Raw genomic sequence first — 19,852 nt, 5'->3', positions numbered from 1 at the left:
CAATCAAATGGGCGGATTTCCGACTTGACTCGTTAGCTGACACGATGTTAACTAAGCTTTATGCAACCGGGCCTTAATGTTTTAAACAAATACCTTTCTAACCTTACTTTCTTGCATTCATTATTTTTGACACTTTATGTAATATACATTGTGTTTCTAAATTTAAGTTTTTTCTTTTCAGTTATACGCGACGTTGAAAGATCCCCAGCTTTTGTGGTGAGTCCAATTTTCCTTATCTCATAAAAATCTACATTGTGAAAACATGCCGATCTTTCAACACCGTGTAGGAGTCAATTTCCTCGTGTAGGTACCTGTAAATCAGACAGGTACTCGGGCCACATTTGACCCGATGCAAATAAAGAACGATTAAAAAAAAAGAAACGTGAGATATGCTTACAACACCTAGTCATATTGTGAGCTAACGAACATCTGATATCCATCTCAATCAATCATTTATTGATTCCATTGGCGGCAAATCTTTGGATAATATTCGACCTACAGCGACGTTTTCATGGGTCGAAACGCACACAACACCGTTTTTACGTCATCCATCACACGATATTTTTTTTTTCGCGAAACAGATTATGATGTCGAACGACTCGTTAACAATGTCGAATGTTAAATTATAAATGTTCGCGATTGTCCTGCTCGGTAAATCAATTTGTCTTCGTTATTTCACGAAAATCGACATTCGAATTAGTCCCCCGGTGTAAGTACTGAATCTCGGAATTTGTTTCAAAACGCATGGGACTAATTCATTACGTACGGTACATTATCCTGTCCGGGTCTCGGTTTTCTCATGGGATGACAGAAATTCTGGGTTAACGGAACGACCACTTCTGAGTAAGTACCGTTCTGGATTAGTTTAGACCAGTGGAGAAATTGAAGCATAATGTGAAATCGCTCAATGGTCTCGTGGGCACAGTTTCACGTCCTGTCATGTAAAATTAACAAAATAGTTCTGATATCTATTATTTTGTTAAAGATGACGCTAAACTCATCCATACAGAAACTGATAAAAATTAGTAGATAAATTACTGGCAAAGGTGGACATTTAATTCTGTGAATGATGAGTGTGATGATGAGTTATAGATTGCCGCAGGGTTCGCTTTGAGGGCCCCGGATAGTAATAGACTTTATTTATTAGTAATGATACTCTTCAGTTTATTCATAACTTTTAACGGTAAATTCCGCGACTAATGGTGTATATTTTCCTATTATAATAATTTCCTTTTCTCTTCCTTCAGTGTTTTATGAACAAGAAGAAACCATTGTCGATAGGGTTCCAAATAAAACACCCTATAAGCTTATTCTTATTTTCACTATCTATTGATTTTTTTTCTTTTATTATAATATTAATAATACTAAAAGCGGAGGGAAAGTAAAGCAATTGTTCTTGGATTATTGCTTGGTATTCTTTGTCTATGGTAATAATATTTTGCAAAGCATTGCAATAATGGTTTTTTATGTTTTTGATTGTTGCTTTTTGGACCTTTCGCATTAGGTAAATTTGCCCGGTTTTAACACCAGTTTTTTAAAAATATATTTTATATTCACATATAGGTACATAGTTGACTTTTGAACTGAAATATTGGAATGTAGGTAGGTACATATATTCAAAGTGGCATGTATTGATGAATAAAAAAATCTCATATTTGTTCCTGTCACAAGTGTGTCCTAGTTTTGCTAGATTTTTTTTACAAGCAGGTACTTACTTCTCTCTTTTTTCTCTATTTTTTTTTTAACAAACTTTAGGTAAGTACCTTCTAAGTGATTGCGTGCGATGACAACTTTTGTTGGATGTCCTTTGATACTATTTTAAAAATCTTAATAAAATACATTATCGTCATTACTCATTAGGTACGATTATGTAGGTACTACCCTCAATGCTGCAGAAGAGAACGATGATCACTTTAGGAGGTTTGCCGCAGGGTTCAATTAGTGGACCGTGGTTATTATTAAGGAGCTTTTTCTAATAATAATAAAAAACCATTGTCGATGGCAAATTATATTATTAAATTTTGGACACACTTTGTTGATAGTCGGAAAGTGTAAAATGTGCCCCGCAACTTTTATGAAGTTTAATTTATATTGAACGAAGAACAAAATCTAAAATTTGGAATGAAAAACGGCAGTCGAAAGAAAAACGAAACGAACGGAGGTTTGCGATTGGTGGTGTTTCATCGTCAACATCTCTACCCCTCGAGCACCCAACAAGAAGCCGAAAAATCTCCATTTCGGAGGACAACTTTCGCATCACGATCGTGGTCGCCTAGAGCCAAAACAGGTGTCCACTCCTGATGTGGTTAATGAACTACAGAGCAAGTTCATAGACGCCGACGACGAAAACTGCAACATCACTGTTGGTTTTGCAGTTTTTCTCATCAAGTCGTACTGATGCGCTGCACTTTCCTCGAAATTTCACTAACAGAGGGACTTCGATGGTTTCCTGGACACTTTTTCACCGTTTTCAATTAAAATCTCGACGACAAAAAAAGAACGCTCTTGAAATTAACGACGAAACTTAAATTAAAACTGATCGATAGACTGAGTTAGCATAAGTCTTTTTTATCTTCGACAAAGACAAAAAGGACGATTGTTCTTCTCGTCATTTTTTACGATTGGGGCGGTATTGTTATTTTTTCTATTTGTTTTATTTGTTTCGGTGGTAGACTTGTTTTTTACAATGAGGATATGTCGAGGGAAGAAGGTATGTCCAAGGTGTTCAATGCAGACAGACGTGCAGTTCCCAAGCGAATGAGTTACGGCTATAAAATTAGTTCGCATAAAAGTCACCAATTAGGTAGTAAAGTGTTAATTGCGTTTAAACGTGTGACGAGGATGCCATTTTATAATTAGCGAATGGCACCGTGACGTGGCGATTATCATTTTAAAGAGATAGAAAATGACAATGGGCCTGGGAATTAGGAACGTGGAAGAAATGGTCAGAGTTCCTCTATGTGATGTATGTTCCGTGTTTGAGACTACACTGAACAAAAATTTTACTCACAACTTGTCAAAAATTGTTAGTCATTTCACAAATGTACGAGTATGTATATTCTTACGGAAAGGATAATTTGTTTAGGGATATTTTTTTATTCGTAGATAGGGAGAGGTAGGTAGAATGTTTTGTCATGGTGTAGGGAACTTGAAATGATATGGATGAAGGACTTTAAGGATTTTATCTTCGGGTTAGCTAATAGCCACTAAGGCTTAATATCTGGGAGGTATGGTGGATAGAGCAAAATTTTCGGATTGAAGTTTTCAATTACTTTGAGCTGTCAATCAATACAGTGATGAAGTTTTTTTATTTATTTACATGACCTGCCTAATTTCTGTTTTTCCCCTTTTAGACCGTTCAGTTAACTTATTTTACCAAATATCCCAAGTGTGATCCATTTCTAGCCAACAGTTTCTTTTTTTTTCTCCCTTCTTATTCTTATCTTAAAAGTGTCTTACAGATATTAAGGCGATTAGTTGTGTAGTGTACAAACAATTTCTCGGCTTCCAACGCTTTTCTTCAGGTTCTTCAGGTGGTGATGTACCTACAGTGCCATGCGAATTTATTCAATCGTCGATTTCAGCATAATATTTATTAATCGACTCAAAGGATTCCTGTCAAATTCAACAGAAAGTTCGCAACTTTATGTGTGCTTCTTGTGTTGATAATATTTTTTCATTACTCGAGATTTAGTACCGAAATGTTATGGTAGGTAACCTGATTGAAAAGTCAGACCGTCATATGATAAGTAATTGAAAGAAAAATGTTCAAAAAGCAATCTTTTGTACTCAAAAAATTAAGTTTACTTATTATTACATAAGGGATCGAAACAGGTGAGTTCTGTTGTGTGACACTTAATTTTTACAAAAATGGTCGAACCGGTCAAATTAATTTGCAAGGGGGACATGTAGTGAGCTATTTTGATTTTTCCTATTTTTAAACCGATAAAGGGGCATCAAAGGGTAACAAAATACCCGATTAATAAAAAATGTAATTTGAAAACATTTTTCTTTATTTGAATCTACACAAAACTAGTGTCCGTTTGTTACTCGTTAGAAAACATGTGTCTACACAAAAAATTTAATCAAATTAACAGTTTCGACTTCAAGAAAACATCAATTATTTTGTTAAAAATGTGCTAAAATTTTTGAGATATTCAAGTCAATTGACACGGTTTTTTCCTCTTTTTCTTGTAGTACGACTACCTTTAGGGGACGAATTTTTGCAGAAGTCATTGTTTATCGTTCTACTGTTTAGTATAAATCTTTAATTTAATTTAATTAACAAATAAAGAGAGTTAAAATGGCGTTTTTAAGACTGGAGCTACTTGAGTAACGCGAGATTAATCTCCACCCTTTAAATTATCTACCTGTTAAATTTCACAAAAATCGGTCCATAAATAGTAGAGATAGGTATGAGACCTAAAATCCTAGGTGAGACACCCTGTATAAGCAGTAGCTAATACAGAACATACCTACGTCATTCATTAGCACTAACAATAGATAAAAATTATATAAGATGATATTCTTTATTCATTTATTAACCGAATATAAAGTCATATGATGGGGATAAAATCATAAACAGTTTGACAGAACGAACTTATCTTTTGAGAAACTAATGGAAATTAACTATAGTTGATTAAACTGTACCTACTCCTTTGTGAATAATATTGGGTGTTCATTTAAATTCCCCGTGAAAGTTAGTGTTGAAGAGATCGATTGTGAACGCACCACGGATTACAACTCTGCTAAAGCTGTTTAAATCTAACCTTACTTTTTGCGTTGTTTGTGTTTTTAGTCTGCAGACTGGCGAGTGGTGCGTTCACAATCGACCATTCAACGCCAACTTTGAGGATACATTTAAATGAACATCCCATATATCCAATCAAAGTTTTTAAAAGTCTGTAATGTAGTAGGTATTCATTTCACAAATGGTGGTGCACTGTAATTAATTAGATTTTGTTTATACGACGGCACTGTTGGCAGTATGTATTTACAAAAAATGCGAACGTTAAAATCTCCAACGATTAAAATTCCGGCTTACAATGTGATTCAACTAGAGTAAAAAAAATTGATGCAAGCGAAGAACCATTTTGTAATACAATATTTGTCATGTCAAAAACATTAAGTAAAAAGTCGGTGGTCAGTCATGGGAAAATCCTCGATCGACAAAAATGACGTTCCGTTCAATTAAAACAACGAGCACAGACACCAGTCAAAATCTGTAAAAAAATTAAAAATATTCTGCCCGAACGATTATTGACAAAGGCCCCGTGGAAGTTTCTGTCGTGGCAAAAAAAAAAAATTCCACCGGCGTGTAGTCGAAAAATTTCACCAAGGGTGGTCTTCATGAATGAACATGAAGCAGGGAAACCACCTATGGTCGCTCTCAAAACAACCAACAGTACCACAACTCCGCCCATCCTCGATTCGGCCAATCGTCGTCGAGTTGGTGAACGACGAAATAACAACCGTGGTATGGGCGGGCTCACCCAACACCTTCCAGCATCAGACCGTATGGTCATCTAGTTGGCTCTGGTCAGTTTTCTTCAAGAAGTTCGACTGTCACGACGACACGCGGTCGTACGACTTTTTGCCTCCGGTGACTTGGACGTGTTTTGGTGGTCGTTGTGGCGATTTTGGTGGATCCGGTGGAGAGTGTTTTTCGCGACCGCAGCAGTTTTTCGAGCTTGGGATAAATGGCTGTTTCCACACTCAACATGGCACCCTATTTCACTGGATATCCCTTTCAAGGTTAGCCCAAGTCGTATTCGATCAAGTCAAAATTAAAAATTGTCAAGAACGCAAGATCGTCGAAAATTTGTTTTCAAAAACTGACTCTTGGACTGTTGCGAAAGTCAAAAACCGTAACCGGTGATACACTATACTTTCTCGAATGAATGCACGTATTGAGGTTATGATGTAACGAAGAAATGACATTATTCCCGAGCGTCTTGTCTTTATAGTCACCGCCGCCGGCGGCGATTATTAAAATTGCCACCTTTCAGCACCACAAGCCGTTCCATTCTGAGAGCACCATCAGTATGCATAAAGTTTATCGGAGGTTTGTAGGTATATCTGCACAAAAATTTGACTTGATAATTAGGCATGAGGACGCTTTTTATCTCGAAGTTGGTATCATAAATAAAGCTCGTTGTGTACGTTTTAACAGTTGTTGCGGAAAATCAACTAACAGGTGTATCTAATTAGGGGATTATAATTATTATAATTGAGCGCGTTCCGCCGGACTTGATCCCAACTCATTATCGCTGATGTGTTTTAGTCATCTTTTGCGGTTGCGATTTTCTTCTGCATACGTGATCTCAAAAGGCGAAGAAATTATAATGGAATTCAGGTTCGCAGGAAATGGGTTTTGCCAGAAAAACCGTCAAAAATCATGAGTCAGAAAACAACTTAAAAAATAATTAATACATTTTAATAATTATAGTAGTAGTATAGGGACTTTTGAATTTGCAATACGATTTGGTACACTGATGTTTCTATCTTTTTTGAAACAGAAGATTTTTTTGATATTCTAGCCCATCAGTAAGTGTTAGTTACTATACCTACCTAGTTCTTTTAATGTCGTAAGTAATTAAAAGAAAGTAAAATAACATGATCAACAATAAAAAAAGTAGGTGGCGGCTATGGAAAACAAAATTTGTGAAAACGTGCGTCGTAACTGAAAGGACTGTCATTTCTCAATTGAAATTGAATTTTATTTCAAAAAAATGATTTTCACGCGAAAACAAAAACATATTCATTACAGATTCCTACTTTCGAAATAGGAAGGATGAAAATGGTGTCAGACCTATTTTCATCATCACTCTTAGTATGATTGAAGCTACGCCGCACGTTTTCCGAAATTGTGTTTCCCAGAGCCGCCCCTTATCTCTTTTTTCCTCATATAAGTATGCAAGTTTGCAAACTAAGGTTTGCAAAGTTTTTGACCACCAACTTGCAAACTTTTTGATTTTCGACAGATTAAATAATAATCAAAGACTGGTGGCTTCGTTGCCCAAACCGGATTTTCGTTTTTTTTCCATTATTAGCCATCATCAGTTTTTTTAAATCTTTATTAAGACGTAGAGCGGCAACATCAGATTTGAATTTTTCGGTTGTCAAGGCACAGTTGATTCATTTGATAAAGCACAATAGCACAAGTTTTCGCTTAGCTTAATCTTAATTATTCTAGATTTTAGTTGTATTGCGCACGTTGGGCAGTAACACCTAAGGCTGGAAAGCATTAGCATACGAACAATGGCAGATAATATTAAGCCTTGTAATTGCAATGAATAATAAAAACTTTTTTTTTTGGTGATATTGCTGAAGTAAAACAGTCAACGTTCAATTATCATCTAAGATAAGGATTTATGGTGTGGTTAATTTTTCTAGATTTAATCAGAAGAATTTCTTGGCAGTGGAAAATTCTCAGTTTCTCCAATTCCAGTTTTTATATTTTCTTTGGATTTCCTCAAAAGGTTCCTATAATTTTTTTCCTCATCACACTGTTATCTCTCTTTCATTTCATATGTTGAACGAAGATGAATAATTGTAAGAAACTGTAAGAAATTTCTTAACTTAAGCTTAATTTCTTCTTAAAATCTTGTAACATTCCCAAAGTAGTACGTCAGTACCACTTTTATGCTCTCAAGAGATGATTTGTTTTACAGAAAATCAGAAAGGCAATCGGCTGTGGTACTACCTCTCCGAAAACAATATACATACCTATCTAATAAATGTGCCACGTAAGAGTTAAGCTAATATCTTTGAAAGGGGTCCAAGAGCCTGAGGCAGTCTTTCATCTAAGAACCGGTGGGTGTTCATGAATCGCTTAAATCAAACTTTTATTTGGAAAGTAATGTCAGCACCTACCATAAGTCAACGAAAAAGATTTATTGAATTAAATCTTGCTTTTTCCAAATACGGATGGCATTTATTAAAACATGAAACTGGAGAATTTTAATGATGAGATACTGTTATTTTGTTTTTGTACAGATGAAATGATGGAGGAAAAATGTAATCGACAAGACAACGTGTAAATAAAACATCACCTTATTAAGATTGTTTTATTAAATTTATTAAGAAACCCGCAACATGTTAACTATACAAGAACCTGATTATCTGAGCTATAACAGTTTATGTTTCGGACAACTGGTTCATTAAAAAATAAATAAATCATAGTATTAATAGTCCCGAAAGGGTGATTTTAACAGGAGTAAAAAATATTTTTACGACTTTTTCATATCCATCGTAAAAGTTTTCGAATTTATGCTTCTCGGGTAATCCGAGTGAATGGTTGTTCTAGTTCTAATAACGCCTCCAGATGGGGTCGTTGTTATGCCCGATTCGTTATGGTTACTCCCCACTTAAAAACAATAACAATATAAAGTGAACGAAGAATAATAAAAGGAAAATTACGTGCGGGGTGTGAATGGAATGCGTCAAATTAAAATAGGTATTCAAAAAAATGAAGCGTCTCGAAAAAAAAAAAGAAAATTGACAGATCTTAACAAACTAATTTTTCTGGTGAAACCGTACATCATGAGGCCGTATACGGACCCGGACTATGAATATTTAATATTCATTCACGACGGTATCTAGATGCCGAGATAAGGTAATAATACAGATTTAACGTGAATTTTACATGTATTAAAGGCATTAATGGCGTGTAGGTCGGTGTAACAGACACCGACAGCGTTAAGACGATACTTATCTTAACACATTTGACATAAGCTATCGGGGATAACATTATACACCACATCTGACATCGGCACTCCGTTTTTATTTACTTTTTCTGACGGAGCGGCCCCTGTGTTGCTCTGTCGGACAACCGAGTCCCGTCCTCTTCACTAAACGCCTAGGGGAGTCGGAGAAAAAATGATAATTTAATATTTTGACAGTTCCGAGTCTTGCACATCCCGTCTTGTACTATTTGCAACGCGTACACGGAACAAATAAATAGAAAACATGTTTTGTCCGAAACACGGTGGAGCTTAAGTTTACCTGTATGTTGTCGTCCGCGGCACCACCTCGCCGGGACTCCCCTACCGGTGTCAAAATACGCATACGTACATTAACAATCGGTTAAGTTTGATGAACCGCAATTAAAGACGTCGAGTGTTGGGACTCATGTTCGCAGATGTCGGTTGTGCTTCAACAAATACGATAATGACGCTTCAGCAAATATCATTATATCATAAATTGCGAATTGTAAGCTTCAACTGCGATCAGACATGAATGTGAAAATAAAATGGGAAAAAAGAAAATATCGCTAATACGAGATTCTGTGGCCGGTTTTATGTTCGCGCCTGTTGCTGGAACTCGACGGAAAATCATCAAAGAATCGATTTTCTGCAACCGCGATTACCGATGTGCACCGACTCAAAAAAATTAATACGTATAGCTGCATGAAATACAAAATACAAACGTCGGTTTGCGGAGCTCGATGTTAGTTCGAGAATGTGCGAGCCAAAGAAAAGCAGCAAAAAGTCAATGTTGTGTTCAATTCATTCATCGGTTGTTGCGGTTGATTGTACATTGTGAATTAGAAGGTTTACCTTTCATTCATATTTTATTCGGATTGTTAGAAGGCGCAGCGTAATGTACCCGGTGACCCAATGATGAACAGAAGGATGAAGGGTTGCAGTAAAAATTTTGTACAACGGTAGCTGGTCAATTTATCTGCTGATGTTCTTGGACATTCCTTTCTACTTTAAGTCTTCTTTTATACGAGGAGATGTTAATAAGTTTCTAATCTGCATATTTGCCAAATCATATTACTTTATTCAGCACGATAACTTTTCAACTCTACAACACTTGACACGATATATCATAAGAATTCTAACCTTTTGGAAAACAAAGTCGTTTTCTTGGACTGCAAATCAAGTCTCTAGACTCTAGAGCATCTATCACCACCACGTTTAATGTAAATCTTCGTTTCTTGTGCTTTGGAAATACCTAAGTAATAATCCTAAGGGATCAAATCAGGAGACAATTTTAAATTAGATTTCTTTGATTTTTTCTAGGACAACAAGTGATTATACCAACACAGCTTTAGTAAGTTTTCCACTACTTGTTTTCACACTCGATTAAACTTTTCCGGCAGACTTCTGCAGGCTAAACTTTTAGAACCAAGAATCAGCATGTTTCCACTCTTTTAAAAAAAATTTTTCTCCTTCCAAGTTTTGTTCATTGTACGATCCAACTACAATCTCGAAATTGCTTGCAGCATTCACTGATAATTTTTTAGACGCAAATCAGCACGTATGATATGAAAAATGTATTCATATGAGATGTTCCAAGTCTTCGATATTCGTTTTAGACCTATTCTTCGATCTTCCACAAACATACCATAGACAACAGATATTTTCTGTTATTACGATAGAAATGGGTCTTTCAACAATTTGCTCTTTTTACCTTTTTTTTACTCAGCTTAAATACCGCAACTCAGTTGTTTTTATAGTAGAAGAAGAAGGGCATTAATATGTTAATGTAGTCAACTTCCTTCCATAATAAATTGTGTGATCAAGAAAATTTTAATCGAGCGTTGGGAATGTCTTCTTCGATTGATAGCTATGCTTAATAGTGGCATCTAAAGTTGCGTCGTTCAAAGGATTTAATACAATCAATTTTAATTACTAAAAATCTGATAGGTAAACATACTCAATGTTCTAAACATCCACGTAGAAACTGCAGCCATTACAACTTATTTTTTGACGGTAATTTAATTTTTTTCAGATTATTTGTGGGCATTTATTTACAATTTGAACCACGGTCGCACACATGTTTCCATGAAACTTCAACAAACAACTTCCTAACCTCACTTTCTCGCATTCGTGTTTTCTGGTTGTCGTCTTTATGCAATATGTACATTGTTGCTACAATTTAAAATTAATTGTTTAACCTTATACCCTAAGAGCAAAAAAATGCCATCAAGGATAGCTATGACAGTCCATAATGCGCTTGTGCAGGGAAAAAATGCAATAATACCTATAATTGTTTATTTAAATAAACCAATAATCAAAGACACGGCACTTTCTTTTTCACAGCTATCCTTGATGGCATTTTTTTTTTGCTCTTACGGTATAAATATTATCACCCCTGCCATTTTTCTTTAATTTTTTCATTTTAATTGACAATCGTGGATGCAATTCAATCATCGACATTACTAAGGCACTCGATTACAAATTTTTGCCACTGCTATTTGATATTTTAATATCTCAACAACTTTCGCTTGACATTCTGTTGTCTTTCTTTTTATTTTACCTTCTTATCTTCCTTTTGTGCTGAAGACATTTCTTTGCAAATATGTACGTACCTTGTGCGCAATTCCAAATTCCACTTTAATGATTATTTCTGGTTGAACAGTTTACCAAATTTGGTTCCTTACTACAATCATTTTTTATTCATCTTTTACAGTAGGTCCATTATTTTTTTTTACTATTCTGACACCCATCGAAATTATTAATTTCCCTATTTTAATTTTATACTAATGCCCACCAAACAATGACAACGACCATTTCCATTTGTGATTTCTGCTTCATTTATATGTCACAACTGGGCGCCAAATAGCTCCGACAATAGATAGTGGTCGTTATTATGTCAGATAAAACCGCAACAATGATTGCACCGAACACCCATAAGATAAGATAGGATGAGCACGATTTGACTGATTGCCTTAAAATGAGCCTACGTTGTAAAACGTGTGTATCCACCTTCAAATTGCAGGGTGGCTTGAACGGCTCCCGTTCCGCTTAACATGTGTGGTCAAGGCGTAACCTTTGTTTTTAAAGACCTGCCATCCTCGAGTCAGATTTTCGTCCGTACAGACAACACCTGTCACTCTCAGGATTTAATCCTTTTCTAATGACGGACCTAATAAAAATTCTCGATCGAATCGATCGGTGGTATCCCATAATGCCTGGTGTGGAATGTCGGTCGACGTTTTCTTCCGTTGTTCTTTCTTTCACAAACCATATGGGGTTGGACTCGTTTTCTGTGTTGAAACGCAACGAGGCGATAGCCACGCCTGTTGCTGACGCTATTGTTTTCGATGTAAACACGTGCCCGAACTAAATTTAAAAAATGTTCATACTGGAACACGAAACGTGGCAGATGACGATAATTTCCAGTGGAAAATTGGTGCCGGCCGCCGGTGTAATCTGCAATTTGCTGGCTTCGTTTGCAAATTTGTGACAAAATGTCGGAGTTTATGACGACGTTGATTGCTGTAAAAATAAATATTTACTTCACGCGTTTGGCGTTAAAATATTGTGGCGCCGACACGAAATTCGTTGTGAATTCGAGAGGATCGAACGATTTTGGACGCGAAGACGAATTCGCTCTGGCAGCGGTCGAACTGAAAAATTTATGGCTGCCCACTGACAAATAATTTATGAATTTAATTGGTTTAGGGCCGGTTCCACCAATTAGTTAATTTTAAGCGTAAATTAAATCTACCGTTAGAAGAGCACCACTAATCGCTGTTCCAACGATGACGAAATTTGTTCTTAATTAATTTATTTTTTTATGCGCATTATTTCTTTAAACAGCTACAAAATGTTGCTTGCTTGTAACCCACCAATTTTATGTTGCTTGTCATTTGCTTCAAACAAAAAAGAAGTTTTTATTAAATTATGGGAGTTCCCATGTACTTTTCTTTCGTTTCAATTCGATCGTAACGAGTAGATGTTGTGTAATTTTGTAAATTGATGAACTGTTGATCTGATCGGGGTGAATCAGGAGGTGTTGTAATTTTTTAAACTGCCATTTTGGGATGTGCAAACCATAATCCAAAATTTCTGTTATAATGAAGCTCTTGAAATGAACCTTTGCGGTTTGATCTCAACACGTATTAACCGCAAATTGGATGTATCTTCACATCGTAAATTCTTCTTATTTTCTTCACCAACTTCCTTTTCCATTTCCATGTTCCGTAAGGAAGGAAGTATGGCGATACGATTTAAACTTGACATGTGTCAATGATAACCTCAAAGTTAAAATTAGGTAATTACTATTTTTTAATACTTTGCCCAAACGAACACGAAAAACGTTATTCAATATTCGTGCACTGTTACTTTTCAGGTATTCGGCCTGTTTTGCAACACTCGGCTACCGCCTCGTGCTTCAAATTTCAGCCTCATACCTGAAAGGTAATCTGACAGCGCTACTCATGTGAAAATAACTATTTAGCATGGTGACTGCGCCTGTGTGTGTAAAAAATTATTTAAGTGGCGTTTACCTTTGCGAAAATGTAAAGGTGAATTTTACTGTTTGCAAATGTTTGTCTCAACACCAGGCTTAGGTACTGATTTTGGTGTCGATCTATTTCGCAGTTTTGTTGTTGGTATACGAGTATATTTACATATATGCATTTATTGGTAGCTTTTTTGAAATGATTTTCGGGTTATTCGATAACGCAATAAAAATGGTTTTGTGAAGCCGATGTTTCGTTTCTTTAGCTTTCAGCTTTTTTTTTCGGGCTACAACCCATGTTACAAAATAAAATCAATTTAAAAACCACCAAGTCCCGACAGTTCCATTATTCATTAACCTGGAATAAAGTCACCTAAAAATACGCAATTTTGTGTAATTTTCTTCTTTGTTCTTTCGTCTATTCTTCTTTGGTACCAATCGTATCAGCTGTTTGAGAAAAATTCATTCTTTTCAATACAAGATTGCTCAATGCAATAAGCTCCTTGTGAAGTCTAGAAGGACGTAATTTATTATTTGTTAACAGGAGGTAAAATGGGTATTGATTAATTAATGAAAATTTTAATACAAGTCAAAAAAAAATCGTGAGTACAAAAGTAACTATGTCTTAATTGTAAGTACCTACATATAAAGAATCGTCGCTGTACGACTCCACATTCAATGCTGTACATACAATAATGTACCTTGACTTACGATGGTAAAATAGATTTTACAATTTTTTTCTCTCTTGGCAGTACCTACCTTAACAAGGCAAAAATGTTATAGTTATTACACATGTATAAATATTTTGTTACTGTTCATGACTGGTAGGTATAATAAATTTCATTACGTATTTATTCTTTGTAATATTTACTTACTCGATATGTTTTGCTAATTAAGCAATAACAACAATTAGGTCGTTGTTAGTATACCTATCAGATAAATTACTATTATCATTATTATTTATTGCATCAAATAACTATTAACAAATCCACTTAATTGCTAATATAGTTTTTCCTCATGTAGAACTGGTTTTCACAAGTTTTCTGCATAATTTCTCAAATCACGTAGTTAAAATAAATTTCCAATCTTAGTGGTTATAATCAATATGTTCGTATAATTTTATGAACGTGTAATAAAAAGCAAGTGCATAATTATGTGACAGTACATCTTCATTAGAAAAATCCACATTAAGGTGGAGATTATCTTACATCAGTAAAAATACATAGTTTGTTCGTTGACCGGTAATGTGCTTTCTTACCACAATACTGAGGACAAAACTACTCGTCACTCCACTAATTTACTACATGTCATAGAACACCTGATTTATGGCACCCGACATATTTTTTTGGGACGCCATATTGGATTATGAAATTTTTCCGTCATTCGATAGTACCTATTTTACCACATGACCATAATTTACTCGACGCTCCTGACTTTAATCTTCCATGTAACAAATAAAAAAAAAACCACTGACAGGCTGGCCATCAGAATATCGCAAATTTTATTTATAGAATTTAATAAAAAAAAGGCAGGCAAGCCAAAAGCATCGCGGCCAACAGCTTTAATTATGTATTCCCCAAAAGCCACCACGGCACGGCCTCATCCGTCCCGGTAACACCGCCGTCGGCGACGGCCTCCATCGGTACGGGTGGTGTCCGTTGTCGATTGAAATTTCCTAATCAAGAGAAAAATGTAGTCTGTGGTGGCATCAACAATTGGGGGACACAATGCGATTTCAATTAAACCGAAAATTGCACGAGAGGGAACCGTCGGCAAAACAGGACGGGCGCGTATCGGCACAACGGACAACTCTCGGTGTGTTGTGTTATTGTACGTGTGAGAGATGTGCGAGGTGGGCGTGCGGACATTTAACAAAATGAAAAGCCGGCCCCGGTCAGCGGCTGCTTTGATCTCACTAATGTCTGTTTTCATCAACCAGATCCTACACCTGATTTGGGTGCCGTTGGGAGCGAGCGGCAAATTTCGGAATTCCGAGCGGCTCACGCGCCACCACAAAGGACCTTAATTAAGTCGTGCGGCTAATAAAGCTACCAAATTACTGAATTTTCACCGAAAATTGAACAGCAATTAATTAAATTAAACACCATCGAGGTGGTCGCCGGGACGGGCCCGCGAACGATAAAATTCAACCGAACCAACCCTTTTTCAAAATGTTTCCAAATTTCTAAATTCGAGCTCGCTAAGATTCCAAAATAGTTCTTTTTTGGTTATGTGTTACCGCATTAATTTCTTTTTGAGAATCATGTGTGTAAATTCAACCGACACCACACACCGACCAAAGTTCAACATACTTGATGGTTAAACAGCACACTTGATGAGAAAGAAAGCTTTTGTACTTATTTTAGCATTATGCGTATGCCGCATGCATGTAAAATATCTCATTTGAGAAGTTCTTTTGATGGGTATCAAAAATAATTGTTAACATTGCAACGTTACAAAGTGCAATGTTTGCTGAGCACTCGAAGGAAGGAAGATGTGTCCTCTTTGTGTGCAAATCAAATTTTGCCAATGGTGCTCTACCATTTGAATGGCATTAGCGGCTAGTCCTCTCTGGTTCGTTCGCTCTTTTGGTAGCGCGTACAAAGGCCCATATCCAAATCCAATTCATCCAACAATGAACAACGTCTGTGTTGTGTCCAGCATTTAGATCTTGACAATGATCGGATACTTTTTGTAAATAAAACGGGGTGGTCCTCTGAAGAAGAAGAAGAAGCTCTTCATGGTGTTTGAGTAAGCGTTCACGCACTATTGAGCAATTTTCTGTCCAATTCGTTTTTCACAATTTGACGAAAAAAGCCCGATGGGTTTTATTAAGCGAGGAATGTTTTGCTTCCCCCGGAGCACATCGACGACCATCCCGCCGCACCATCACACGCGAGCGGCTCCGCTCAATAAATCATCAGGTGTTATTAGGTTCATAAATTCCCCGGTCGTAATTTAATTTTTTCTTTGGTCCGGGTGGTGGTAGTCGGTTGCATTTTTGGTCGTCGCGCATTAGTTACAAAGTGGTCGAAATACGGTTGGTTTTCCTCGTGTCGAAACGAGGCGGAGAAAATTTTTGTTTGATGGAAGCAGGATCGCATAAGAGATGTCGACGGTTGCAGGTCAGGGCCGAGTCAATCAACTCGGAGGGGTGTTCATCAACGGACGTCCCCTGCCGAACCACATCCGATTGAAGATCGTCGAGATGGCGGCGGCGGGGATCAGGCCCTGCGTCATATCGAGACAGTTGAGGGTGTCGCACGGTTGCGTCTCCAAAATTTTGAATCGCTACCAGGAAACGGGGAGCATAAGGCCGGGGGTGATCGGGGGCTCCAAGCCGAGGGTGGCGACGGTGGAAGTGGAGGCTAGGATAGAGCAACTGAAGAAGGAGGAACCGCAGATTTTCTCTTGGGAAATCAGAGACAGATTGATCAAGGTGAGTATTTATTGTTTTTCTTTTTGACCATTTCTTGATCGCTTCAGTTTCTTCATTCAAGATCTAAGGTGAAAATTGTTACAGTATTCATTTTTTTCATCATTCTATTTCTTCTTTTGCTCTTCTGTTAATTACTGTAGGTCCATAATTATGGCCAAATTAGTCTCTTTTATGTCACATCCCCCAAAATTCTAGATCTGTTGTCTTCGTTTTAGTTATATTTTTCATTTTTCTTATGACGGTGATTCATTCTTCTACTAAGGTACTTGAATTACTTTTTTGAATACATATTACATACATTATTTTTATTATTTTCTCTATCTTCTTCGTCTTCTTCTTTCTCCCTTTCGAGCAATCTTCAATCTAATTGCTTCTTTTTTCTTCCTTTGGAGCCAATCTTCATTCTAATTGCTAGTTTTTCTGTCACTATTAGCCCGTTTTTGAAACTTCAACTTGTCGCTTTCATTTTTTTATACTTCAGTTTTTCATAACGTTGTTTTCGAGGTTTCTGTTTCTTGTTTCTTCTGAAAAAAGTAACTGATTCGCTAAGGCTGCTGAACAACAATATTGTTTCGCGCTTTGTCTTGTACTTTTTTTTAGCTTGATATTGGACATGTAAATTTTGAAAAGAATGTTGCGTTGCAGGAAGGGATCTGCGACAAGAACTCCGCCCCATCGGTGAGCTCCATCAGTCGATTGTTACGCGGAGGCAGGAAAGAGGATCCGGAGCGAAAAAACCATTCCATCGACGGCATCCTCGGTGAGCAAAACGGTACAGCGCAGTTGTTTTTTTTTTTTGTTTTTTCTTATAAACGTGGGAATGCATTAAAATTCCGATTTTCAATCGACCCGCCGCAAAAAGAACATCGGACGCTGTTTGTTTTAGAAATTCCTTAAATTAGTGTAAAATCAATCAGAGGCCGATACGCGACAAAAAGAGTCACGCCTATTACCTCAGTAATCTAGCGAGACCGTACGGAATTACCCAGAAGTAATTCGAAAAATACAGCGAAATTCCTAATTTTTCAATTAACGCCAATAACCACGACACGGATTAAGTTTCCGTAAAAGGTGTTTTTTTCCGGGCACGGTTGCAGTTTCCGAAATGAAAAACCGTGACCGGATCGATCAAATTGATTTAACGAATAAAACAGAGCGGCACGATATGGGGCGGGCGAAAAAAACCCGGACCAGGTGAACGTTAAAATTGACAGAAAATTTTATCACACGTAATTTTTGGACCTCACAAGATGAACCATGACGCAACACAAAAGACCAACGCAACGCGTCCACGTCGGCATAATGACGGTTCATTTTATTATTACCACATATTAACTTCATTGAACCCGTTGATCTTCTCTCGTGATTGATTTTTATTGCACCTTAATTAAATTTAACGGCGGCCGAGCGGCTACCAATTTTTCGGAAACTGCACCGCGGGGCTGATTTCGACGGACTCGACTCTCATCCGCGACGGTCTCGGACCGCTTCCGGCTTTCGGGACGCGCGAGGACTTCCTTACTTTTGCTCGCGACCCTCGTCGTCCCGCGGTTTCTCGGGATGTTTTCGGTAAACAAAAAACGCGTTTGCTTGCGTGCTGTTTTTAATAGTAACGTGCGATCAATTAAAAAAAAATTGAGTTAATACCTGGATTGTGCTATTCTGATGCTTTGATTGGTTCAAACCACCATGTTCGCTTACTCTGATTTTTTTTTTATTTGATCGCACGGTCTTTTTCGAGACACGATTTAGCACCACGGCGTCTGGACGCGACGAGTTTCGGAATCTCGCGGACTCTTATCGTGTTTCCCTCAAAAGAAAAATGCATTATCTTAATCGATTCTGAAGCGTGAAAGCAGGAACTGACGGTGTAAAAATTAGTACCTACTTTATTGCACCCGATAAGCGAGTTACAGTTGGTCGTAATTGGAATTTGTCTATATAAAAATTCCTTACCATTTTGTAAGATCTCGTAGCCTATAAACTGCAGTTTAACTACGAAACATAAAGATTAGGAAAGAAAAAAATAACTTCTTCGCAGTTTTAGGTGTGAATTTTGCTATACATATTGTAATTTTACATTCTTAGTGTATTCAAAAATACAATTTTCTACATTCGACATTCATAAATGTTCTGCCTGATTAAATGCGGAATTTCTTAGTCTAAACTTTAACTTTAGAAATACGCGAAAGTCTCTGATATCTAATGCTCTAAGAAAATTTAAAGTTTGGCCAATTACTTATTTATTACGAATTAAAAAAAAAAACAGACAAAAATGTGTATTGCCTATTTGTGCGGCAATCAATATTCTTTTTGGCTTCCTCAACTCTAAATGACGTGTTTACACATTTTGAACAGCTACGGTATCTCGATTTTTGCACACTAACCAAACTATCTGTCATTTTACCGCACGGAGTGTGTAAACTAGCACGAATATTTCAAGCTTTTAGGGACCTCCAAAAAAACTGTTAACTTATACTTAAATAAAGTAAATTTATACTAAGACAAGATACCGCGCTACCATTGATCCGTTTAGTTTTCAAAAATGAACATAATTTAATTGTTTTCGTCTAAAGTCTGATGGCCCCATTTTGTGGTGTAAATTGTAAATTTCATTAATCAAATGTCAGTCTTGCAAAATTATTGGTTACAACAAATGCGGTAGGCATTTTACATCACTCGGTTCGCGGTCGTGTTTCAATCTAAAACCTGGCGCTGTAAAATGTAGCCTACCGCATTTGTAATGTAAATAACTATATGTAATTGCATTGGTTTTAAGCTCCTCAAAAAATATTTCAGAAGAATGAAGCGTTGCGCAAGTGTGTTTTTTTCATCAAACCTGTACGAATTTTTTCAATTTTCAAAATTACTACTATACAACAAGTACAGTTCAACTAAGATGTATTTGTTATGCGTTAATTGAGATCCTTCAAAACTCAATTAAGCTGCAGCAATGAATTTGATAGACGCAAACGTTATTGGCTATAAACAATGCATTAATACAAACAATAATTTAGTTGACATTTAGTGGAAACAATAATTATTATCGGGTACTCCGCGTGTGTTGAAACTGGCACTCCCATATAATATAACTGCCGTATTTTTATTAGTGCGGAAATATTCAACAAGTGTTATGATAACTCGGCGAATTCGACTCATTCCTCACGATTTTCGTGCTTAATTTTCTGGTTCAAAATAGTAATCGTCAGATTGCCA

General features: G+C 36.7%; 2 protein-coding genes across 6 annotated transcripts in view; one reads left to right on the top strand and one right to left on the bottom strand.

Annotated features, from left to right (window-relative positions):
* LOC138138772 (protein gooseberry-neuro-like) overlaps positions 1-19,852 on the bottom strand; it is a 74,158-nt gene that overhangs the window by 44,879 nt on the left and 9,427 nt on the right. The window lies entirely within an intron of this gene.
* LOC138138768 (protein gooseberry-like) overlaps positions 180-19,852 on the top strand; it is a 29,392-nt gene continuing 9,719 nt past the window's right edge. Inside the window, exons 1-3 of one of the 5 annotated variants that reach the window (XM_069058803.1) lie at positions 180-216; positions 16,323-16,636; positions 17,267-17,408. In XM_069058803.1, coding sequence (XP_068914904.1) covers positions 16,406-16,636; positions 17,267-17,408 — 373 coding nt within the window. In that variant the 5' untranslated portion in view covers positions 180-216; positions 16,323-16,405. Of the gene's footprint in view, positions 217-5,511; positions 5,755-16,322; positions 16,637-17,266; positions 17,409-19,852 lie in introns of those variants that run through there. The other 4 variants (XM_069058800.1, XM_069058798.1, XM_069058799.1 and 1 more) reach the window with 4 other exon arrangements.

The sequence above is a fragment of the Tenebrio molitor genome, chromosome 9 (assembly GCF_963966145.1).
Source record: "Tenebrio molitor chromosome 9, icTenMoli1.1, whole genome shotgun sequence".
NCBI lineage: Eukaryota > Metazoa > Arthropoda > Insecta > Coleoptera > Tenebrionidae > Tenebrio > Tenebrio molitor.
The sequence above is the reverse complement of the archived record's forward strand: the minus strand, read 5'-3'. Positions and strand labels throughout refer to the sequence as shown.